At 40.1% G+C, this 25,898-nt stretch overlaps 1 protein-coding gene across 1 annotated transcript in view; it reads right to left on the bottom strand.

Moving 5' to 3' along the window:
* Positions 1-25,898, bottom strand: part of FGD5 (FYVE, RhoGEF and PH domain containing 5) — a 64,894-nt gene that overhangs the window by 20,971 nt on the left and 18,025 nt on the right. The window contains exons 3-11 of the mRNA XM_062500746.1: positions 16,681-16,810; positions 13,891-13,949; positions 13,750-13,780; positions 12,504-12,652; positions 10,565-10,721; positions 10,085-10,172; positions 7,155-7,205; positions 5,557-5,615; positions 1,232-1,303 (exon numbers count right to left, since the gene is read on the bottom strand). Of these exons, the coding sequence (XP_062356730.1) occupies positions 1,232-1,303; positions 5,557-5,615; positions 7,155-7,205; positions 10,085-10,172; positions 10,565-10,721; positions 12,504-12,652; positions 13,750-13,780; positions 13,891-13,949; positions 16,681-16,810 (796 nt within the window). The remainder of the gene's footprint in view (positions 1-1,231; positions 1,304-5,556; positions 5,616-7,154; positions 7,206-10,084; positions 10,173-10,564; positions 10,722-12,503; positions 12,653-13,749; positions 13,781-13,890; positions 13,950-16,680; positions 16,811-25,898) is intronic.

Genomic DNA, 25,898 nt, shown 5'->3' with positions numbered 1-25,898 from the left:
ACTGTGGACTGTGCTCAGAGCTGACTGTCACAGATTGAAAGCTAACATGTAATGGGCTTTAGAAAAGAATGTTTGTCTTTAAAATTCCTTTAAAATAGACAGACCAAAGAGAAAAACTGAAACCTTGGGGTTTAGTACGCTACATCAACTTAACTGTACCTGAATATATAATTTGTGTAATTTTGCAAGCACAATACTTTTTCAGCCCATCCTGTTACTATGTATGTGGGTAGGACTGTGTATGTAAGCAGCTAAACCAGCACAGTAGAACTTCATTGCAGTAATATTTGAACAAATCTGCCATAACTGAACTATGTCAATGGATTAACAGTCATCTGCTCTTTTCAGACAGAGAACAATATCTAGTGTACTTTTCCACTCTAGAATAGTTTATAATCAAAGAGACATGTTCTGCATATTCCGTATGCTGGGCTTTGCAGAATTTGTTAAACCATTACCTGGTAAGGGCAAATGAGAATACTGATGTTAGAGAGAAAACAAATGGTCACTGCAATATTTGGCTGAGGGGTATTCTTATGCTATGGGTATGCACACCTTGAAAATTGCTTCATGAATTTTGTTAAAGATATTGGTGGACTGAAGGAAAATTCAGAATTGCAGAACTCAATAAAGAAATCTTTTGAAGCGTAGAAGGAGGTTGGAGCTGAGGAAATTGGACAGGTTTGAAAGTCAGAAGAATAAATTTGCATTTGATATGGATAGCAAGACAGAGCTCTACGCTCTCTCACGTTTCTGTTGATGTGTTGCTTAAAAACAGTGTCTCGTATTAAATGCACCATGGGGGAATGGTGAAAATATAAATTTGAAAATGAATTATTTGCCCTAATTTAAGACAGCTTTATAAAGCGCAGAGCCTTTTCAGGCTGCAAGCAATTCCTGCTAGATCTGCAGCCTTTTGACTGTAATATGTAAGGAGGAAAGCAGTAGCTCCATCAAAATATGCTACACTTGGGGTGTCTGAGGACAGCTGAAGTGAAAAGCCAAATGGCTGCTCTGTGTAAAAGCAGAGACAATGCATGTCTTTCCCAGCATGACCTTCTTTTTGTGCACTGCCAGAGTGATGTTTTTCACATAAGTCAGTGCTCCAACTCATATCACAAAAGCTCAGTAAACAACATCTGTAGATGCCTGAAGTGTGGCCGTCCACATAGCGATACTGCTGGCCAGAAACAATGCCCTTTACCAACATAGGTCTGTCTGCAGCACTCACCCTTCCTGGCTGGAGGAGGCCACTCTGCCCTCTCACACTGTGCTCAACGTGTACTAGCTTCTGCAGGTTTTCCTGGGAGAGAAAAACAGCATTTAGAAGGCTGCATGGAGACTTTTTATACAAACAGGCAAATTTTTCCTCACCCCTCCTCACAATTTTATTTCTTTGGAACTGATATTACAGAATTAGGTTTCAGAGAGAACTGATATTACAGAATTAGGTTTCAGAGAGAACTGAGACCAAGGATTTACACCCAGAAAGTCTTCTTCCCGCCTTATGGATTTTACAAAACCTCATCACCTGCATTCATATCTGCTATGACCTTCTACAGTTCTTTTACCTGTGATTCCCCAGTTCACCTTCAACAGGAACTGCTAATTTCATATGGTATTTATGCATTGGCTTCTTTACCAACTTTCTGGCCCTGTGAACTAATAAAATAGGGACCAAGTACAGTATCTGCTGCAAAGCCCTGTGCTTAAGTGCCATGACACAGATAATCCAAAGCATGCTTTGGTACTTTAACACTGTTGCTAGGATTATCTGAAAATTTGCATTCTCTGATAATGGATTAATGCCTTTGAAATAGGAGATTTTGAAGATACACTAGTAAGCAGGCAATGAAGGTGCATTTCTGTTTGGATGCGTCACAAAACCCAGGAAATTTATGATTCAACTCTGATACTATTAAATATCTACCTGGCTTTAAAGCACAGTCAGTCAGTGGGCACTGGCACCAGGCATGAATTTATCTACGAAGATGATAAATAAGATTAACCTAGATAAGTCTGTGCTCCCATAAAAAAAAAAAAATCAGATGAATTTAAGAAGGAAGAAGGGATATCTGCACCTTTGCAATATTGCTAGCCCTTTCAAATCTCCTTCCATTTAGCACATGAGGCTGGTAAAACAGAGGCTTGTGCATAGGATTCAGCTGCGTTTTTATCTGATCAGAACAGTAGAATGGGCCACCCCAGCATCAGTGAGTCATCACTGGAATATGTCTAAAAATTAGGAGTCTCCTATCTAAGTTAGCCACTGTATCCTGTATATTCAGTTATACACCCAGATAAACTACAGATCAAGGACCACACTTGATACGGCTTCATGATCTGACAGCCTTTGAGTAGAGTTTTCTGCTACAACAGGCAGTGGTCTGTTTTTCTTTGCTCCATTGACTGGCATTAATATATCCCTGGGAATAGTGAGATTAGATCATACACTGTATCTACCTGGTTCAAATCAGTGGTGTCTACAGAATCAGCTAATTAAGAAAGTTATCACAGATACCAGAAGGAGCATATCCAAGTCAACGTGATGGTATGTCAAGGCTAATTTACCCTGGATTTCAGCTAACACAATTCATGTACCTATCTAGGCTTGCTCTTTTGAGATAAGCCTGAAATACCTCCCTGTCTTACTGCCCTAGTGAAATATTGCACTTGTTTACCATGATGCTAAGTTTAGTTCTTAATCAGTAACTGGATGTCATATGGATGGAAATACCTACAAGGCTTGACCAGCACAGGGCTGCGCTGTGCCCATGCAATGTAATTGACAGTTGACATATTTTCAGGAATTTGAGCTGTCAGGTATCTTTTTTTCAATGCAAGAAGTAATAAATGGAATTTTTCAGGTCACTTATAAAATTCTATAGGCAAATAAAATGGAAGCAACAGCACAAGAAATATCAGGGATCATGGGACAGCTGACTTTTGCAAAAGGTACTTGCAAAGGACTTTCCTGTCACTTAAGGGTATTTTAGCCTGGCAAAACTTGTCCAATTGACAAGTTTCACAATGAAAACTTGTTTCCACAATGCTTCCACAATGAAAACTTGTTTTTCATCTGCAGAAAAAACAGTGTTTTCCTGTGAGCACACTTATGCCAGTACTAGTATCACTCATCTGGGTTTCTACCAGAGTGAGAAGTTGCAGCAGCCCAGCTTTTCTCAGGACTGCTGGTAGAGGCGCCTGTTGAAATGCTGATGGTTGCAATATGGACACATGCTCTCCAGGAAATGGACAGAGAAGTATTGAACTCATTTCCTGAAGGAAGTCAAACAGCCATCACATATGAAGGATAGTGCTTTATCTGGGAATGTGGACAGCTGATGGGGGGGCATAGTTTCCTGTCAGTTCCCCAGAATTCCCAGTTTATATAGCTTTCTTCTTTGGTCTTAAAACTATCATCATTCTTCTTTCAAAGATCCTTCTCAATCCTACAATTTAGGAATAAAAGCAAAGCTCCACCCAGACAGTACTGCAGAAGTGGGTGTCAGAAATATTGCTGTGGCCATTTTAGTGGTGAACTGCAGCTTCCATAATTCTATCATGATGTCTATGCAGCAGGAATGCCTCCCCAAGGAATTCACCAGCTGTTAATAGCAACAGTGATTTACAGCTCTTAGTGTCTCAGGGCCTCTAACAGATTGTAGACATTCAAAGAGTGATACAAACCCTGTTTAGTTCATCTCCTGGGATTACAGATAGACATAATACTCTGTGGTGGTGGTGTGCCTTGTTCTTCTGTATGTACATCTGTAAACTGAAAGTAGTATTTTCCTACGTGGTGAAAATGCTGTGGAGATAGTTATGTCCATAATTTGCTTGAAAATCCTGGGTTAATAGTTCCTAGGAAAACCTTCTAGAGTCTTATTATCATCAAACAAAACAAAACAAAACAACCACCCTAAGAATGCGTCATTGATATACTGTGGAAGATGTAGATCCTAATTCAGTGCTCTGATGAGATTTTTGGAGTGTTGTTTGATGAGCTGGTATGTGGGAACAGAAATCTTCCTCCTTCCAAGTATATGCCAAGTCTAAATTATTTATTAGGAATTCAACCAGGTACATGACAATTTATTAACACTATAAAATAGGTAGCATTGTTCAGTTTCTTCCGTAATTAGAGTAATTATTTGCTTTTATGTTTTTTTGGGTTTTTTTTTATAATTATTTGCTTTTATGTTTTTCTGTTTGTTTTTTTTTTTTTTTTAACTGAGAGAAAGAAAATAAGTGGCTTTTGTGTCTGGGATGTTAATTCAGGAGGCCAACCTCTTATTAAGCAGAAAATTGAACTTCATTTCTCATGAACCCGCACCTTTACAAAATCCCCCGCATTCACACAGAAGGGAAAGAAGGAAATTTTGTTTCATCTCTTCCATCCCAGTTTTGAAAAAGAGTAGATGTGCTCTGATGATATGATTAAAAAAAAAATGTAAAAATCTATTTGGAATTTGTGATGAAATTATTCCAAAACAGACATTATTAATAGCAATTTTTATACAGTCTGTGACATCTGTAAGACTCAGATGATACAATGATGTTCTCCAAATCAAAGCATGGCTTAGTAGAGACAAAATTATTTCATGGCAATGCAACACAGCAAATTTGATTTTGGCCACTTATATGTACTTCTAACTTCAGAAAAGAATTTATATAAATATCCCATATGTCTGCCTGAAATCTAAGGAAGCAGAGGTGCCAGGAAAAGATGTGTGACCCTGATTTGTTAGGAACTGAGTTCTTAGAGTTTTCAACCTCTAACACAGATATCTCAAAAGATCTGAGATTTTTCTGGAAGGTTTTCATGAGATCTCTGGTTTTTGAGGAAATATTTATTTTGTTACAAAGACTGATTAAATGAGTATAAATTCTTTGCTTGAGGAGAAGGAAAATGACAATCAAACCAGTTGAAAACTTTGCTTCAAAAATCTGCAGTTTCAGAGTCTAGTTTATAGAGCGATCTGATTGCACTCCTTTTTATGATAAAACTCTAGGCTAGTTAAATATCCTCCCTGCAACCTACATCTGCTCTTTCATCTTCATAACTGATTAGTGTGTTCTTCCCTAACAATGTGCATTCATGTGCATTCATTTTTTCAGCCTTAAAAGCCTACCTGGAAACAAGCTCTTACTAAGAAGATTGGTATTTCACTCCTTTCCTTCATCTGGATCCTCTTAATGTGATGATACAACATGTGATGCTTTATCTCTTTGTCCCTTGAATTTCATGATGCCTGAATGATTATTAACAATCCTTTCATTGCTCAGGAAATAAAACGATAAAGAAGTGAGTTGAACCCCAGGAGAGGACAAAACCCTTTGTGCTATTGGCTATAGCATCTTACATCTTGCAAAGCTGCACTAAAGGGCACAGACCAACTGCACATCTGCAGTACTGTGAAACAGATCTGTATAAGCCCTTGAGTCTCACCTTGGAGGAAGCTTCAGAATTTAGCAGACATAAGTATTCACTTGAACAGATGTGTAGAAAACACAGTATTGATCAGGGGAGCATGCGTCATGGTAGGAACTCACCGCCTGAAGCATGCTGTCATTGGCTTGGTCCGTGATTTCAGAAATTATGAATAAGGCAGCTGAGGGATGAAGGAAAACAAACACCATATATCACACAAAAGAGTAGAAAAATAACTCAAATCCTTCCTGTTTGTAAGGGCATCCTTTGGCTTGTTTGTCACTTTCAAAATGCAACTGCCAAGCAACTCTGACATGGCACACAGTGCTTCTTCCCTTCCTCTCTTCATCATTCTCTTATGTGAAACTGCATCATGCTTGTGCTGACGCAGGGAGCTTATGGGGTCCCTTTTAAGCATCTAGGATGGCACTAAATCTTTTTTGCAATGTTTTGCAAACTTTTGTCAATGTCTGGTGATATAGAGAGATGAATGTAACCCAGTTTTAGCCACCAAATAGCATGGCAGTCTAAGCTGTACCTCTAACTGCGGAGGGAGAGGACATGTCATCCATTTCTGATAGAAATGTGTATGAAGTGAATGAATGAATGACATGAATTAACTCCCAGATTCTCCACTGGCAAATAACCTGGGCTAGGACAAGTTTGCTGGCGCTGAGAGCAGTGGCATAACATGGCTCAGGTCCCTATTTCACATCCCTTCCCCTGTGGCACAGGGCTTTCTATCAATTTCTGGACATAACTTGGAAGCATGCTGGCTAGGAATGGCACAAATGTCTCCAAACCACAAATGAGATAGGCAATTGTGATCAAAGGGCTTGAGTGTGTGCCCTGCTATTGTTTAAATTACTGGTATAGCTGTAGTTCTACTCTCAGTGACTAGGGTCCTAAATCTTGCATGAGTTTCTGCTCTTGGGCAGAATAAACTGACTTTCAGGAAGCCACTGACTTTATTGCTATGAGTTGGATTTACAATCAGTGTAAGAAGGGTGAATTGATTTCATTAATACAATGTTACCGCGGCTTACTCCAGCCTGGAAAGTACTCCCGCATACACTACAACTAAACCTTGCTTTGATTTCAGTGGGAGTAAGAGACTTCTGCTTTATCTATCTCATGTGCTGGAAAGGATAGTATTAGCAGTGGATTTGTTCCTCATTTTGCAGAACTTCTCTTTATGCAATGTCTCTCAACTTTATGTAGCCTTAAGGAATCCAGAATACAGATATGCAATTCAAACCTCCTGGGTTTTTCCCAAGTTCACAGACCACAGCAGGCATACCATAGATAACGGTACACAATCAGGCAGGGGAAGCCATCCGAATTGACTTTACAATGACCAGGCCAAATATTTACAAAGCCAAAGAGGACTAGGATTTCCTTGATGACTGGGGCAAAACTGCAGTGTCTGCACCATGCCTGTATAGCTATTTTCTCCTTCTGTAAATGCCATCATGTCAAAACTGTAGGAAGCCCATAAGTTTCCAAAAAAAAAAAAAAAAAAAGAAAAGAAAAGAAAAAGATTCTTGTCCTAAATAATTTGTCTAAATTAGTAATCAGTTCTTATAAATTTTAAATCTAACCTATTATTGCAAAATCTTGAAAAGAATCATCATCCATATACTACCAATATGGAGATCTTGCACCTCTTTAGAAGCAATGTTAGCAAAACAGAAGTTTTCTTCTACCAATTTCATTTTACCTTGTGTGACTTCATACTCTGTAGAATCAGGACAAAGATTATTCAAGTAATCTGTAGTAAATGATCAAACAAACACAGACATCCAACAATTAGAATACAGATCAACATAATTTTCAGTGTTGTTAGCTAAAATATTAAATCCTAATCACAAAATCAGACACTGGTTGGGGTCAGAAGGGACATTAAGTATTATCTCGTTCCAGTCCTTCTGCCATGGGCAGGAACACCTTCCAGCAGACCAGACTTCCCAAAGCCCCATCCAGCCTGGGCTTTGAATGCTTCCAGGAATGGGGCATCCGCAGTAATGTCCCACAGCACTTTGTTCCCACATAATTAAGTATATATATAGCCTCTTTCCAAAGCAAAACTCATCTTTGATGATGATGGTATTTTTGATAGCATTTTATTTTGAGAATCAATGCAAGAGCATTGACATAGATTTGAGCTTACATAACTTGGCAGGTATAAATAAATAAATAAACGGTGTCAAAAATGTTTCTTAGTCAAGAGAATTGCTGAGTAGCACCACTTCACAAAAAATTATTTTTCTAATTAATTCTGTTTTCCCATCTGAACGCATGCTGTTGGCTATATTTACAGTTAGAGTAAATGAATCACAGGCCTTTCATGGGTACAGGGAGGAGACACTAGTTCTGTACAACCAGGGTTCAAATAACTACTACTGAACTCAATCATATTCTGAAAATAGGTTCTGTAAAATAGATACAATGGTGCTTATTGTGACAGAAATTGTATTTGCATTATATACAAACCTTTAACCAGTCTATTTTTGGACTAATTTTCTTGGACCACCTACTTACTCTGTGTCTGGGTCTTTACGCTTTTAAAGACCATAGTATGCAAGTGCTACAGTTTTAAGACCTTAGTCTAGAAATACTTCATTCTTATCTTTCTGATTAGTCCAGACTCCCAGTGCAAGAACTAGACCTGTGTGCTGAGAATGGTGCAGTGCATGGACGTCTGTTCCCTTGAATATCTTATCCATACACATTTCTCTTTCTAGTTCTGTGCCTTCCCTGGCATACTGAACTCCACCCGGCTTTTACCTGTATTCTGGAAAGTGTCTGTCTGTACTCAGGCAGGCAGGAAGGGGCTGTGTGATGTCATCAGGCAATATTTAGTGATCTTTTTCACCACTGCAAGCTCTGTCCTCAGATATGGACTGAGTGGACAAATCCTTTTGGTTGTGGTATAATAAGTGGTAACCAATATCCTCATAAATACCCTTCCTTATCTGGTAGAATCAGCCAGTTATCACACAAGTACACCTAAGAATCTAAAGGACTGCACTGTTCCAGACCCATTCTGTCCTAGTAGTCAAAGAGAGGCTTGTTTTCTTGAGGTGAAGAACTAAAGGAGTACGCCTGTTTTCTGTAATATCTTAATCCAGCAGACTTTATCTCAGTATACACAAAAGCTTTCATTTTCCCACTTAGTGTCAATACCTGGGGTAAGGAGGAGCTCAAGTTTTTTCAAGCATACATAAAATCCAATCACTGGAGCTTTACTGAAGCCCTTCCAACTTTCTCACCAAACACCATGCTACATGTTTGCAATTTATCTTGCCGACCACAGAAATGGGAAAACAGAGGATAGAAGGGCTATTTCTGACAGGGATATGCCAATTCCTTTCACATAAATGCAGTATTTGTGTGCATGCACCACAAACACTATGGATCATGAGAGACTGCTAAGTACTGTGAGGCACAAGTCTGGGAAGTTGTCTTTATTGTAGACACACCCAGAGAGGGAAGAAAATCAGACAGAAAGTAAGTCCTGGTATTGCCATCCAGTGTTTACTTTTATTGCTTGTACTGAAAAACCAAACCCAGCTGTGCATCCTTGATCAAAGTGTCCAGAGCAAGATGAAACTGCTGTTAATCTGTGCAGCTAATAGAGTTTTCATATGGTCACTTTGCCCTGCTGCTTTTGTAGAAGCCCCTTCTAGTATGCTGTGCCCTTCACAGGCTGTATAAGCAGGGTTTATGGCTCCCTTTTTACTGCCTCATGCATAACTAATCTTGCGCCCACACATATACATACTCCCAAAATATTTCTCCATCTTTATGTTTATGGATCCTTGCTCTTTTGTGTTCTGACTAAATTACGTGACAACACTGAGTTTCATTGTTACATTTCACCATTTCCTTCCCTAACCAGTTCTAAACTTCCCAATTCTTCCTAGGGGCCACATCCTGCTTCAGAAAGTCTGCTTTCCTCACAGGCTCAGACTTGCTAGATTAGGGGTGGCTTGCAGAGAAGGAGCATAATCCCCCTTAGAGAGACTCATGTAGTAGCTGTACATATGGTCCTGAATGTAAAGGAAAGGTATAACTGTAAATGTAAAATCTGTAAGTGTACTGTTTAATGTAAATTTATATCTATTCCTCCTATAATGAGACAAAATGGGACTGGATTTTTGCCTAATGACTAGCTTTAGGTGCACTATGCATAGGACTTATGGTGCAGTACTCAACTGCTTTGTTGATAAGAAGATGGTGCTTGCCACTGTCATACAGGATGCAGTGCAGAGTCTCCTTGCCGAGGTCACCTGTCTTCTACTGTCTCTGGTAACTACCTTTGACATAATAAAAAATCATACCTGTTTGCTGGCAGTGAGGCTGCACTCTCCTGATTCACAGAGATAAAAAGTCAAGAAGGAATGGCTAAAAGCACCTGACTATGCTTTTCTGTGACCTTTCAACATGGCTGTCCCATAGAAGTGCCTGCCTCTTCACAGGCTGCCAGACGCTTCCTGAATCCTGTATTAGGCATATTGAAGTTCCCAGGAAATCCCATCCTGCTTTATCCACATTTTAGCTATTATGCCATCAATATGTAGCAGAATGGAGGCACAGAACACCAGGGCAGTGTTTCTATTGGGTACTTTTGAGAGTGATTTTACTGACCTGTGAGCATCACATGGTACTGGAAGACACGGTGTACCACTTTCAGAAGCTGATGTTTCACACTGTAAGGGCTGCCACCCGAGTTCTGCTGTCCGCAGTGGAAGAGAAGAAACACAAAGATCAGGGGGGATGCGAGCTCAGCAGCAAATTGTCATCTTAGTTATAATCCTAGTTATTAACTCTAACACATCCTCAAAGAGCTTGATAAGTTAATAAGTGACTTATTAACTCACAGATCTGTAGATTCACACCACACACAGGAGTGTGTGGGTAACAGAGAAAGAAACAAACACATCACACACAACTGAACTTCTCACTTAAGTTTTAGCACCAGGGCTGTGAAACAAGACTATTCTTCCATTCTACCCTATGTGTGAACACTAGTGGAGTACCAGGGGAAAAAAAATAAAATCTTTCAGTAATCCCCATGGCAAAGCCATGCATTAGTGCACATAAAAAAAAAAAACGTGTGAGCCTTACCTCAAACTCTTGAATCATGGTAGCCATTTGGGAATATTTAAGGCACATTTCATCCAGCAAAGCCAAATTCCTGTCAAACTGTGTAATGTATGCTGTGTGGTGATACAGGCTTGTTTTTCTGGAGAGAAAAACATCAGCAACTTTCTGGTGTTCATCCCTAAGGCCACAGAAAGAAAAGAAGCAGCAAATAAACAAAAAAATAAATAGAAGTAAAGAAGTAGAGCCATACTTCTTGCTTATCGTATTAGACTGTACACTGTGCACCTAAAGCCTAGGCTGAATGGCAGGAAAGAGGGAGGGCTTCAGGACAGACTGACAACACCACAGGCTGCTGTAGCAGGGGCACCATGGGGGCTGATCCTTTGGCTGTGCCTCTGCCATAGCAGCACTGTGAGGCTCCTTTGAGGACATGGCTCCTGCTTCAGTAAATAGACCTTCCAACTGCTGCAGTCAGAAGCTTTGAGCACTGTTTGTAGGGGAGAATATAACATTTATTGTAATGTCAGATATTCAGCTATCCTTCACTTCCTGTTTCTTAGCACTGCCTCAGTGTCATCTGTCTCAGTATTCAGATGCACAGTATTGAAATATTTATAAAGCATGTATAAGGAGAGAGCAGAATAAAATCTGAGCTTACAAAAGAGGAATCATACTTAATAGAGGAATGAGAGTTACTGTGGACGTCCGGAGCAACAGAGTATCTGGGGAGGGACAGGGAAGGGCTTACTGGGAGCTTGAGGTGTGGTAATGACCTGGGAACCTGTGTGAGTGCAGGTCTATAACATATGTATATCTGTTGTGTTGGCAGCATTTGCAGTACAGTCCTCTTTCATCCCCAGTGCCACAGAGTAGTTCTGGACAGAACTCTAAGGGCATTTACAGTTGCGTTCCTTTCGTCTTAGGGAACAGGCAGCATAGAGCAGGGTTGTGGCTTCTTTAGTTCCCAAGACATTTTAGATCCCAGCTGGAAACACTATTTATGCTCTAAGTGTATATATCACAAATCATCAGTGACACATTTTAAGTCTTTCTGCCAACTGTTCCTTGGTGGGCACAAACCAAAACACAGTTCCCTTTAGCCTCTCCTTTCCTTGTTCGCTTTGACTGGGAAGTGCAGGGCTGCAAGGAGACCTGTGCCCTATATTTAGGATTATTACTGAAAAATTCTCATATAACTGACTTCCTTAATTGCTCTGTGGCTGTGCAGAAATAGGGTCATCCATTCTCAGTTACCACTGCCTCCTGCAGTTTAGCAAGTTGGAGGTATGGGGTTTCATGGTCCATAATTCAATAGAACCTGGCAGCATGGCCTAAGTCAGGCATCTCCTCAGCCGAATGAATTTTGGAGCATTATCTGTCCTAGTTATGGTCTTATTATCTCATGGAAAGACTTTGTCCTGAAAGGATGTTTGATGGAGTCCCATTAAGAGGCTGCCAGTGTCCTTTTGGCTTAGAAGCCTAGAGTAGCAGATCCCTGCCTTGGTGCTGGGAGCAAGGAGCTGTCCCTTAACTGAGAACTACAGAGCTACTATGTAGATTTTCCTGTAAGCAGATGATCTTTAGGATCAGTTCTGATATAAGTTGCTCCTGATTCCCACAGCATGAGTCTGTGACCTTCAGGCCATGAGTGGGAAGCCACTTGGCGATGACTAAGAACTGGCAGAAGATAATGCATATGAAGTTGGCTGCTGCTCTCACACTGACTGATGGGGCCATTTCAGAGCCACAGGCTGCTCACTGCACACATATTTCAGTAACTGATTCTTAGCCTGGCAGCCTCTACATTTACTCCATTCCCATCTGTTTGCAAAATCTGCTGAAGTAGGTTGGGTTCTACTCTTTTCATTTCTGCTGGGATGGTCAAGGGAACACCAATGAGTTCACCCACCTGCTGTGGAGGGTATGTTAAGGCCATCAAATTATGCCATTCTGTACTTGCCATTTAAGGACTCTTTCTTCCAGTTCTTCCAGGATGTCTTGGTGTAATTCATAGATTTCAGGGAGTTCACTTAAACCCTGCTTGAGTTTAACTTCTTGTTCATTTTCATCATCATCTCCAAGCACTTTCAAGATACTTTCATAGAAATCCTGTGAACAACAGCACTGAAATGAGGCAAACAGACTTAAAATATCTTTTCTGAAATTATTATTACAATTTCTTGACTCCTAAACTATGCTTTCTAGGAATTGAAAGATATGCTATCAACAGCAAGAGCATTCAGTATGGCAAGGAGATCATAGAATATGTTTTCTTCCATCCATTAGTTCATACAGTTTCAGCTGAATTCCACAATTCTATCAGATTAAAATGGAACATTTCACCAGATCAAGCCATAAAACCCTTAGGCATACAATGATTTGGTATCTTTTTATTTACCTTGCCTTTCCCCTATGCTTTTCTGGGTGTGGTTTGTCTCATTTTTATAGTGATTCTTAACCCAAAACATAATTTTTAAAAATGAAGGATGAGATTATCACCTTATTGGATCCAATAGCTTGACATGAAAAATATTAACAGCTACATGCCTTGTGCTAGAATTTGCACTAGCTACACTTCTGAACTTAAATTTAAGCTATGGAACAAATAATTTTCCCTGTGAAACCTGAGTCCTTTCTTCCTCATCTTAGAAACGGTTTTCATCATGAAGTGGTTTATAAATTATGTAGGCACAGGGGCAATTTCCTCTATATTAAAATATAGCCCGGTCTGGTACATAATAGGGCACCAATTTTAGTACATAATAGGGCACTCATTTTAGAGTATGTGCCTCTTAAATTGTCTTAAACCAAAAAAGTGAGACACAGTGTGGATACCCAGAGCATGCTGGCTATTACCAGTACTGCATTATCAGAAAACAAGAAATTAAATGGAAGCAGAGTGAGTCCATTGAAACTAGCTCCCCATGCTTCATAGCTCTATTCCCATCTGTCTCACTCTGAAGAGAGAGTGTTCACCCCTGTTTATCACCATCTCCTTCTCTGCACTAGGCTTATTCTGCATCTTACACCAGTCTCAGCCCCAACAAGCCCCAACTGTTGGCCAACACTTTTCCTTCTAGATGACAAATAATAGATTTGAATGGTTCACAAATTCACTTAAATCCCTTCAGTGCTTTTATGTCTTTTAAATGACAGCTAAATAAAAAGGTATAAATTTAAATAAAGGGATAAAATTATTTACTTACCATACATAACAACTGGAGCATTTCCACATATCTGAGAAGAGAGACAAACTTTTATTAACTGCCATCAAATGAGTACTGAAGGGTGCACTGCACAGCTTAAATTTTAGAAGAGCAACAGGTAGGTTGTAAAAACAAACTCACACTTTTTCTGAAGACATTAGCTCCTGGGCAATGAGGTAAGATCTGGACTGGCCTTCTTTCTGTCAACAGAAGTCAGAAGCAATTAAAAGATTTCTCATTCTACAAAGTAAAGCAGTGTTAGAGAACACTTAACTGACATATTTCTATAGTAAAAATAGTGACCAGACTTTAACCCCTTGTTGTTCAGTGTCTGGCATCCTGGACTTTCCACGACAGGCCATTTCACCAATTCAAATACTAGTCATATAGTACAATATAAAAGCTGCTAATACAGACGGCAAGTTTGAAAAATGTCTTGATATTGAAGGAGGAGTCAAATTTTCTGTGGAATTTTTCAGGTCCAAAATTTGCCAAAGAAGCAGAAGCAGAAAATGCTCAACTTTGAACAGCCTAGCTTCACAGCTGTTGAGAATATTCCACATGGAAAATGGAGTTCTTTATCAAAATGGTCATATTACAAACTGTTCTGACTGCTGTCAGTGAGACCTGTGGAAGCAAATAGGGCAAAGGGCTTTATTGCATACTAAACAAATTGTCTAAAGTAAATGGCCATAAGTGTCTCCAGAATTAGTTCAGTACTTCACCAGACAACATTGTTTGAAATCTCAGAGGCATCTATTTAACTGGTAGGCCTCTTGGAAGACACAGATAACTGTGAAAGAAACAAACAGTATGGCTCTGAGGTGCAAGTGGCTAACAGTATTTTGCTCCTACTTCATGACTCATCCTTATGATAAGAGATGGCCAAACGTTAGAAATATGTACTGAAAGGAAATACATACTGGGTAAAGTTTGATTTTTTCAGAAGTGATGAAGTAGGGAGCTCAAACAGTGGTCCAGTAGTTGCAAAGAAAAGCAGCCGTCAGTGACCTAAAGTGGACTCAGGGGAAATGAGTGCAGTATCAAGTCTTTGTGGCATTGCTTGCCAGACCAAGTACGCTGGTAAGAAGACTCAGTGAAGCAGAAAATCAAAGGTCCCTACATGGCTACCGTGGCCTCTGTCTGCTGAGCAAAGGCTTGGAGTGAGGCCTGGAGGGCAATTTCTGGAGAGGGAACTGAGAGAGAGTTATACCACAGGACTAGGCACATGACTGGTTGCAGGGAGTAAAGATCTCTAAAATGTGGGCCGCTTTGCAGTCTTATAATAATCACTTGGACTTTGTTTCAGAAAGTGAACAGTTGACGGACCTGATCCCACTCTATCCCCTGCTCCCAGAAATCTGTCTACAGACACTGCTGTGTATCTCAGAGTTCATTTCCTGATCAAACAAATTAAATAATAAATTTCCTGGTAAAACAGCAATTAAATAAGACAGACAATGCATACAGACACTCAGACTTGCTCTAGACAGGCCATGTGACACTGAGGTCCATGAATTTTGGCTAAGACATATTAATGATAAAGATTGATGGCACTGTGGTGACAGTGCCAGTCGCTCCCCTCTGAGCATAGTGCCAGCTCTCCGTGTTGTGCTGACCTAGCTGTTTGCATGACCTTGATCAGAACCAGACTGTTCTCCTTAAAAAACTGAACCAAACTGATCCAGCTTAAAAAAATTGTGGGGCTGGGGGCAAAGCTGCCTTAATGGAGCTAAAATTGAGTTGTTTCGCCTAAGAGCAGCACAGGTATCTCACAGTACAATTTTCTAAACCAGAAGCATTAGTGTTGTGCGAGTCACTTCTCTCGAGTACTCTTTTGGAGTACCCTCTGGATTTCAAAGCAGGACAGCTAGTGAAAACATGGAAGCAGAAGCTCCACTGCTGTGTGTGCCACTAACTTGCCCTGCCAACATGGACAAATTGTATCTCCTCATGCATTTTACTCTGTGTGTTGTACTTCAGAGATGGCTCAGCCTAGGTGTATTGTTGCTTGATGGTACTCAGACAAGAGTGCTACTGTCACAATTAGAGGCTCATAACAATTTCATAAGCTTCAGTCTCTGAGGGACTTCAAAACGCCCCTTTTGTAGTTATTATGCACTATGTAGCAGTTCACAGCAGTGCCAATGGCAAACTGAGGCATTACAAGAACAATTCACTCTTTCTGTGAATCAGTGAGAGAGAAGGAAAAGCAGCCCAGATCTGTCTTACAGATCCCATTCTTGAAGAGCTAGATTGCAGCTGTCCTGGAGGATCTGTGTAATTATAGAAATCAAGAGCTGTTCCTTGAAAGGCATCTGATTAGGTGCTCACAAATCTGTAATTCTCAACTCCAGCACATTTCAGTTTTGTGTGTGTGCACAATGAATGCATGTTTTAATATGTTAAAGGTTTGCAAAACAGAATGATTATCGAGTCTGGAAACCAAGACCACCCAGTGGAAATATGTAAGTAGCAGCAAAGATATTCTTATGTACTGCTGCCATTGAGTCAGTAGCTGCACTGTTTGTTTTAAGACCTTTGAGACTCTGCTTACTGTTCTCTGTCTGTAAGCAATGTAGGTCTTCTCTATCCATCTTTTTTGACTCAATGTAATTTTAATTCTCAAGATTGCAACTAAATGCTTTGGAGTGAGACATTTTTCCCAACATTCAAGTCAGGCCTTTCTTGATGTTTATGTTGCCTCTACTGTCCATCTTCAACTACATTCTTTGCCTTTGCCATGTGCTGTGGAGGTGAATTATTCCTAGTGCAGTGGGGGACTAAAGGACTTGATGGCTCTGCCATTTCTAAATGAGTACCAGACAAAAACCATAGAGAGCTGAGAATCCAGGTTCTTGTCCAAATTGCTTTTCCTTCTCCAGGTTTCATGCATTAACTGTTTTTAGTGGCTTTTTTTTTTTTTTTTACCTTGTTGGTGAGACTGGGATCACCAAGGCTGCTCTCATCATCTTCTGAACTCTTTTGTTCCTCATCTGATGCGACAGCTTCCATTGGTGTCACTGAGACTGGGCACACCTTGTAAGGCTCAGTGTAGGCACTGCAGACAAACAGAACAGAGTAGCTCAATGATGTTATTCCCAGACTTGCTGCTGCTCAGACATAGAGAATCTCTGCAGAACTGCATAGCTTGGAAAGCAAGATTTATCAAGAAGGGATTTTTTGGCTGCTAGGTTCAAAGGCAACCATTTAGGCATGAAGAAGACTCTGAAAGGAGAAATGGGAAGTTTAACTGAACTTGTTCAAGCTTCCCCAAAAGATCAATGTTCTGGCCCAGTTTGGAGTAAAAACTCCATACTTAGTTGCAACCAGAACTGCTTTGTTCCTCCCTAGTCAACCCCTCAAAACAGATACAGTAAAATCACACTAACATTTTCAAATGGAATTTAGATATTGTGACAATGAGTTTTCTGGGAAAACATCAAAAGGATGAGAAAAGTATAATGGTAATACCAATGCCATCAATTAAACTACAAGATACTCAGGTTCTAGAATCCTTGAGTTGTTACAAGGGAATATGAATTCAGCTCTAGAAACCCAGAGAAAGCTGTGCAGTAAGAGTACTGGACCTGGTGTGAAACACAGGCAATATAGGCCTGTGGCTTTGCAGAATTTTATTAAAAAAAAAATAAAAATTACTAGTGATCTCAAAACCTCCACAAAGCATGACTAAATCCGATCTCTATAGGCCTAGCTCCAAATTCCAGTTGCTGGATCTTGTTAAACCTTTGCTGAACTGGTAGTAGTCTTCCAGATTTTGTTACTGTGTACTCACAATCTGTATTCAAGTTGTCCCTTCATTTTGACGTTCATATGAAATAGGCAAAGATTTTGATGTCTTACTATGTCATGCCACCCATAATTTAATAATTCAAAAATGTCTGAACTTCATCCAATTATCCATTAGCATTATTCAATTTACCAACCATTTTAGCATCACCTTTTGCTGCCATCCAGTTTTGATACTGCTCTTGGTATATATGTGTGTGTGTGTATATATATATATTATTTATACCATATACATAAAGTATATATAAGGTATACATAAAGCAAATACAGGAACAGCTCAGGAGACTTATTACTAATTTAGCCATTCTCAGTCCTTACTCACACAGTCCTTCTGCAGTTTGTAATTTTTTGTCCCAGAAGGCATGAAATTGAGGTATTCCTTCCTTTTTTCTCTCTCTGATAAATGACTGCATTATGTTAATATAAGAACACATTATAATTTGGGAAGAATGCCTCAGTCTATTAGTCTTGTAATCTTTATGAAGGGTATTATTAAAGGTTCATACAGTAGCAGAACTTGCAATATTGCTAAACTATTGCATGGACTTTGTTTGCAGTAGACTTGCATCCCACTGGCACCAACTTGAATTTAAAGAGAAGTCTCAAAATGTTTTGGATCTCATTTGGACATGGGACAGGCATGGGTATACTTCTGCCACCATCTCCATTCTCCTCTTCTCTGACCACTCCAATAGCACTCAGGTCTTTACTTCTGAGACTGTTCTGTATTGTCACAAGTTCCTGAGCAGTGCACCTTTCCCAGCACTCCGCACACATTTAACCAAATGAACTCACATGTCATCATCCATCTTTAGTGTCTATGCTCCTGTGATCTCCTAGCACTCCTAGTTTCTGAAGGCTTGAATTGTGCCCAGGAATGACTAAGTGATACTTTTCTTTAGTTCATTAAAAGCACTGCTAACTGAGCTTACTGGAAGCAATAAACTTTAATGCAATAGAAGATGCAAATAAAAGTGTGAGTGTGAAAAATAAGGGAAGAAATAGTCTGAGAGTTTGCAGTATCTCAATAGACACTAGAATTCCCAATTAATTCTCTTCCTTGTAGCAATGATTTGGCTGGATGAGAACAGATTGCTGGCACATTTTCTGCTGCTCCTTCAGCAATTGCCTGACATCATTCCAAGACTGAGCCATCACAACAAAGAGAGCAATGGGCCTTCTGAGACAGTCTGACATTTAATTGACTGAATAAATGCAGGAGAATGCAGTGCAGCAAAAGTCTTTTTAGTTAGCACCAGTTACATTATAATTAGCAGTGCTGCTGATAGGTACACAGTAGGAAGAAGCTGTACAGATGCACCCTACTAGTTATTTGTGTACTTTCGCCTCTGCACATGTATTGCTACATCTGAAAAAGTGTTCTGGAGTCTACAGACTCTGGTTATCCTGGCTCTATAGTATGCTTACATTTGACCTCAAGTGACCTCAGTGACTGAGGAGAAGGTGAAGCCATCACAGAGAGGGAAGCTGAACTAATCATTGTACTAGCACTTTGTAAATAAAGTCCAGACACAAGTCTCTTCACTCCCTGTGAACCCTGCAGAACACAGTCTGGGAAGTTTGAGCGGAGATGGTGCATACATGAAAGAGCACTGTGGAGATACACAACAGGTGTGAGAGCTCACAGAATGTGATTCGAAAAATTGACATATACTGTGTTTTCTCTTGCTTGAATGTGCTATTCTAAAAGAGATACATACCCTTCTTTTAATTTCACATCTGTCCTTCAAATGGCCTCGCAAATTCTAACCCATTCCTCAGCAATGATGACATCAATTTTTAAAGATTTTTAGAAGTTATTCAGTCAGCATTAGTGAGATATAAGGATTTAAGTGGGTCATTTAACAGTGGCAAAAATACCCAGCCAAGGTTTATATAATAATGACATATGAAAACCATGTATTCTTGTTTGCAAAACAATACAAACGCACTTGGCTTTATGTTCATCTCTTGGCCACACTCACAAGTGATGTCTTGTTTCCTTCTTTAGAGTCACCAACTCCATGAAAAAAAACCAAAAATACCCCAAGAAAACAAACAGAGAAACAAAGAAAACCAAATAAAATAAAATAAAAAAATGTGAGTTGGTGAAAACCTAAACGTAAGACCTGTGACTTCCACAGGGGTGATGTAAGTCCTAAGTACCAGTAATTGCACATTGTAATGTAATTTTAATTGTCCTCTGTACCAGGTTGGAGCAGTTTGCTTCCAGTGAATTAAGTCACTCATCCTAAAGAAAAGCTCATAAATGTCACTTGCATTCTGCTTCGTCTATGGTCTATGTGGTCCATGCCCCAGAAGCCGTCAGGAGGGGGGAAGGGGAGTACTCTTTCCTGCAGAGTACCACTCAGCTATGCTTTATGATACCTATGGAATTTTCCACTGAGTGGCTCCTTGTACATCTGAAGTGCAGCTGGTTAGGCTGTTGAAATATGCTGGCAATGTCCCTTAAATGCTAGTGCAGTAGATCCACCCTAGCACCTAGTGTAAGGTATTATCATGTGTATTGGGACAGAGTTACAGCATATTTCTACCTTGCAACCAGTTCTGCATCTGACAGTGGAAATGTGCTAGAAATTTGTTGGTCAGTCAAGAGTAATAGAGCATCTCCTTGAGGCAGTAAGCATTTGTGCAGGGTTAAGATGTCATGCAGTTTTAGTGCCCCAGTGATCACAGAATGACAGAACAGAATTATAGAACATTTTTAGATTGGAAGGAACCTTAAAGATTATCTTGTTCCATGCCCTTGTCACAGGCAGGGACATCTTTCACTAGACCAGATAGCCCAGGGCCTCATCCAGCTTGGCCTTCAGCACTTCCAAGGATGGGACATTCACAGCCTTCCCAGACAACATACCACTCTTTAGGTAAAGAATTTCTTCCTAATGTCTAAATCTCCCTTCTTTTAGTTTAAAACCATTAACCATCCCCCCTTATCCTACCACTATCTGCCCAGGTAAAAAGACACTGTTACTCTCCTTTAAAAGCCCTCTTTAAGTATTGGAAGACCACAATGAGATCTCCTCAAAACCTTCTCCAGGCTGAACAACCCCACCTCTCTCAGCCTGTCTCCATAGCAGAGGTGCTCCAGCCCTCTGACGTTTTTTTTCCCCTCCTCTGGACTTTTTTAACAGGTCCATGTCTTCCTTTTGTTGAAAACTCCAGACCTGTACACAGTATTCTAGCTGGAGTCTCAAGGACGACAGAGTGGAGGGAGAGATTCCCTCCATGTTAATCATATGGGAGGGAGCCATTCAGCAGGAGACTCCTGTGACTGAACCCATCTCAGATCAAAACAAGTGTGATGTGGCCAGTGAGGACATCCAGGTTACCACATCACAGCTCCTGAGCACCTCCATCATTCTCATGTGTCTGTCCCTGGACAGGAGAGTTCTATAATTGGATTTCCATTTACAAAGTGCCATTTCTGGAGAAGGAGGCTGTGCACCTTATCATTAATCATCATCACCAGTCAAGCTGAATTAGTTTCCCTGGACTAAATTGATTTCTTTTGGAAGCAAGTTTCAATGTATATCAGTCTAAAGAAGGGTATGAACAAGTGCAGCGCTTAGGGAATCTCTGCTGTGTTCCTATTTGAAATTAACTAATAATTAGTCTCCATAAAGCATATAGTGCATAAAGGATGATCCCAGCTAATAAAACTCAAGAGGTTAGCAAAGGATACCTTGCTTAATGACTTCCAAAAACAGTGTACAGGGTGTGCTGATGCCTCAACCATTGGGACATCATTCGGTTAACCGGTATCTGTTCAGCATTAAGACACCCGGACTACCTGGATTACGTCTTTGCTGCCTCCCTGTGGTCTTTCACTCTGTCACCCCAGTCAGTGTCAGGACAGAGAACGAGAGAATAGTTATTTTCTTTGAATCTGTTGCAAACTGCAAATTGGATGATGCAAATTAATTACCATCAATATACTTGAAGTCCAAGGAGTCACAATGAATTTTCTGAAAATTTCTTATTGTTTCAAAAATGCCTGCAAGTAAAGATTATAGCAGTATTTGGCAAAAAAAAATTCACAAGATGAAGAAAGCAGTAGAAGATACTAGAAATCATATCCTTGGTCCCATTCCTACAGTGGAACCACTATATTAAAGGTGCTTTTGTCAGTAATTATCAACACAGGGCTCACCATATCCAATGTTTACACATAGTGGCAGTAGGAAGAAAGTGAACTGCCTGGGTTTCTGAGGTAAGCACTGACTTCTGCTCTGCCTGTTGTGGGGTAACAAAATGCCTTTTTGTCTAGGATGTTTCATCATTCTTATTGCTAAAAATAAAAATCATATGAATTCACTGCAGTGGTAGTAATTTGGGAGATGCAATAGGGTGCTGAAGTGCCCTGTTTTATTAAAACTGATTATTTATTTCCCTGTATCCATTTGTACATGATTGTTTTAATTCATTCTGCAAAAGGAAGACTCATTACTAAAGGAAATTAAAGTCCAAATACATTTAAAGTCAATAAAAGGAAATGCCTATTAGTGCAGCATGTGTCTAGCCAGTCAGTTCCCTATGGCAGATCATCAAGGCAAAATATTGTATCTGAGGTCTGAAAAGGGCAAGAAAGACATGATGTCTGCTAATAATATACACAGCTTGTCAAGGCAAGGTAACACAGGGATAATCACATTTCACACTCTGAGGCATAAGCTGTTTGCCTGCCAAGGCCAGAAAGGTGCTCTTTCAAATTCCACAAGCATTACAATTTGAATTTTGCTCTTTCTTGCATTGTTGCAGTGCAAAATACAGGGGAGGGGAAAAGGATTTTTAGTCAGGTGCATAAGGCTTTTACTGTTTTCCAGACAACATTAGGGACAAAAATCTTCCAGCTTCAACCACTGCTCCTGGAGATGCTCACAGAACAACAGCACTGGTGCAGGTCTAGTTTTGGAAGGGAATGCAGGAAGTGAGGAGCACAAAGGTGTTTGGGCTCCATCTTAGGGAATGTCCTCTGACCCAGACAGGGGCACTATGAGTAGAAAAGGGATAAGAGAAAGCCTGAGAGGGAGGTTTCACTAGCCATGTCCCAGACGCGCTAGGCTGGATGGCTTTGAGGCTTTTGCTTTGAGGCACCTGTGTAGCCAATCCACACTTCAGGCTTAGTGATATACTCTGGGGTACACCACTGTCTTTGAGCACCATTACTCTCCCCAATCCTGTGGCCTTAAAATACTAGGTGAAACAAAGTAGCAGTAAAAGCTGGACATGCCTGAAAGCAGAACAGAGTGTCCTTGGGCCTCCAACAAGTGGCATACCCCCTTCCTGCTCTCCCAGGCGTGAGGGAGAGGCAGTGAGCTGTGGTGGCCTCATCTTGTGCTCAGCCTGGCCCTCCGGCTCTTGTCCAGCATTTCCTGTAAACAGGGAACAGTTCCTCCCCAGAGATGACCTGGCAATGAACTAGCAAAGGCTGACGCTCAACTGCACCACACCCAGCGCCCCATCGTGCCAGAAGGTACAATGGGGCAGCTGATAATACATAATACATTATTAAAGGCAGCTCTACCCTTTAGAGACTCCTTTAAACTTATTATTTATGTCACATGTCAGGCGCATCAGAGCTTTTACTTTCAATAAATCATTAGATTCACAGGCACACCAGAGCTTTTATATCCAACAGCCCCAGCAGTTTTCCTTAAGATTCTTTTTATACTTCTCTTTTCCTTCTTTCCCTTGCTAAATCACAGCCCTATTGATCTCCATCACCCTGTCACTCCCCATCTGTTGTAACCTTTTGCTATGTTGAATCCTTACAATGCAAAGGAGATGGGCATAATGAGGACCTGAGTGCTTGGCAGTGACAGAAGTACTGTGCTATGAAACTCTTCTTCCTTCCCAGACCATGCACACCATACCTCTGAAATTCCAATCTGCATTTCTGTCAAGGGATAGAAGATAACAGGAACACATCCACTTATTATCAGGATGGGTTTCAAATTATTTACTGCGTAACCCTTAGTCACTGCACAAATGGCCTCTGACTGTGAAACCTCCCAACACTTTTGCCCTATTCTCCTCTATAAAATGACTTATCTCAGTGACAGTCTGACTTAGGATAAAATGATGTAAAACTGGGGAGGATTCAACCTGACTTCAGTGGAGTCACTTTATATTTATATTTATATTTTATATATACTTTATATTTATACTTTATATATATATATACATATATATATATGATCTTTGAGCAGCATAAGACCCTCTGATTTCACTCTGAACCCTCTGTAGGATTTATTCCTCTCTATAAATCAGTGACAGAATAAGCCAAGCACCTAGTACATCATTAATAATGAGAAGGAAAAGATATAAGTAAGAAGTTACTTTCAGCTGGTCACCTGATGATCATCTCAGAATATGAGAAGTGCAGCTCTCTGGAGAGACCACTGTCTGGGAAGCAAAGCTGAAATTGCTGCTCTACAACAAATTCTTTGTTTTGATCTTTGGCATGTTTCTTAACTTTGTGCTTTATCAGTCAGTTGTATAAAGTGGGTAATCCCAGAGCAGTGTCACGTTTGGAGTATAGGTTAGACTGAAGGCTTTGGACACTCTGGATCCCTACCAGGGTCTAAACCAGAATTGCTTTGTCCATCTCCCTTGAGGCACAGTTTTACTTCTCTTCTTCCTGTTTACTGCAAATTAAAAGGGATTTCACTTTGTCCTCAAGACAGAGGGATGGGTACCCCATGATTATGCCCATGCTTAAGGCACAGAATAATGCTTTCATTCTTGTGGCCAAGCTGAGACACAGAAATCTACTTGGGACTATTTAACAGCTTGCTAGTATTGCTGGTTTTTGCTGGCAGTGAGAGTTCTTGAGTTATAGGCTGTCAGCAGCTTTCAGACAGCCAAGCTGGTGATTTCTGCACAAAGGCACACACTGGAGAACAACACCAATAATGAAAGATTTAAGCAGTACTACTTGCCCAAAGAATTAGAATCCATAAAAACATTGCAGATAGACACTTCAGAAAAAGGCCTGCATCAATCATTGTGTGGGAGTTTCACAAATGGAGCCAAGCAGAACCAAGGCATGTTTGTTATGCACAGGGCTCCCCTGGAGATGTTTCCATGTCGGTGGATGGTTCTGCTATCTTACAAGCATAATAAACATGTTTAAAATTTTATATAGATAAGAATCTGGTCCATATGTGTTTCATAGCTGCACAAGGAGCTTACTGATTACAGTGAGCTACACAGACCTAGAACATCTTTACAAGTCCTCTTCCTTAATGTGTCTAGGTTTGTACACTACAGCAGTTGCTCTGCATTTTGCACATATAGTCCTGAAACTCCAATTGTTGATTGTACACTGTTGATTCTGGAATCTAGCCTGGATGAGATGTGGTTAGGTGACAGTTAGGCAAATGTGATCATCATGGATGCAACTCATTATAATCCTTTCAGAATATCCAGTTTAACATAATTGTAAGTGATAATAGTAGTGAAAATTCAGAGGAAGATGCCAACTTGGAAATTGTGTCAGTGAAACACACATAAAAAATCTGAACTTGAATGAATCATGATTTGCTGCAGACAGACTTTTTAGTGATCTGTTTATTAATAGAAATCTGAACTCTTGGCACCCATTTCCAAAAGACATCAGAACTAGTGGAAGACAGAGGTGTTGGTTTTTGTGGTAGAGCACATTGCCTTTTCTTAAAGCTATTTAGGGTTGTACTGGGAAAATACTTAAAATTAGTATTCCTAGAGCCTTTTATATTACAGAGAGAAAACGATACTTCCAATGCAGGTAATGAGTTCTTGGGTTTTTTTCCTTTCATTTCAAAAAAGCATTTTCTTTTTTTTTAATAGGAAAAGTAGCAGTAACACAACACCAATACTTTACAAAGTCTGAATCTGCTATGACAGACAAAATACTAATTTCTTGCAAATAGTACCTTGCTTAGAAGTAAATTGCAAATACCTCGCACAATAATGAGTCCTAATACAAGAATTATCTCTAAGCATTGTAATACTCTAGTATTACTGAATTCAATTTCATTCGTGCATAGGTAGAGTAACAGCTGGGCACACACATAGCAGAGTAACGGCAGAACATGGAATTTCAAAACTGGTGTTAGGAACAGTAGGACACTCTTGGTTTGTAATTGCCATTTCCAAAATGGAAATTATGCTTGTAATGTATGGCTCTAAGAGATCCCCTTCAATGCAGTAATATCAGTCTGTCAGATCCAGCAGTAGAAAAGTGGCCAAGAGTGCAGAATATAGAATGGAAAACTCTGATTACTGCAAAGTCTGGAGTGTTAACTCAGTTCGTACAGGACTTGACCAGGAGA

Source organism: Cinclus cinclus, chromosome 12, assembly GCF_963662255.1.
Source record: "Cinclus cinclus chromosome 12, bCinCin1.1, whole genome shotgun sequence".
Classification (NCBI taxonomy): domain Eukaryota; kingdom Metazoa; phylum Chordata; class Aves; order Passeriformes; family Cinclidae; genus Cinclus; species Cinclus cinclus.
This window is presented reverse-complemented; position numbering and strand designations above follow the sequence as displayed.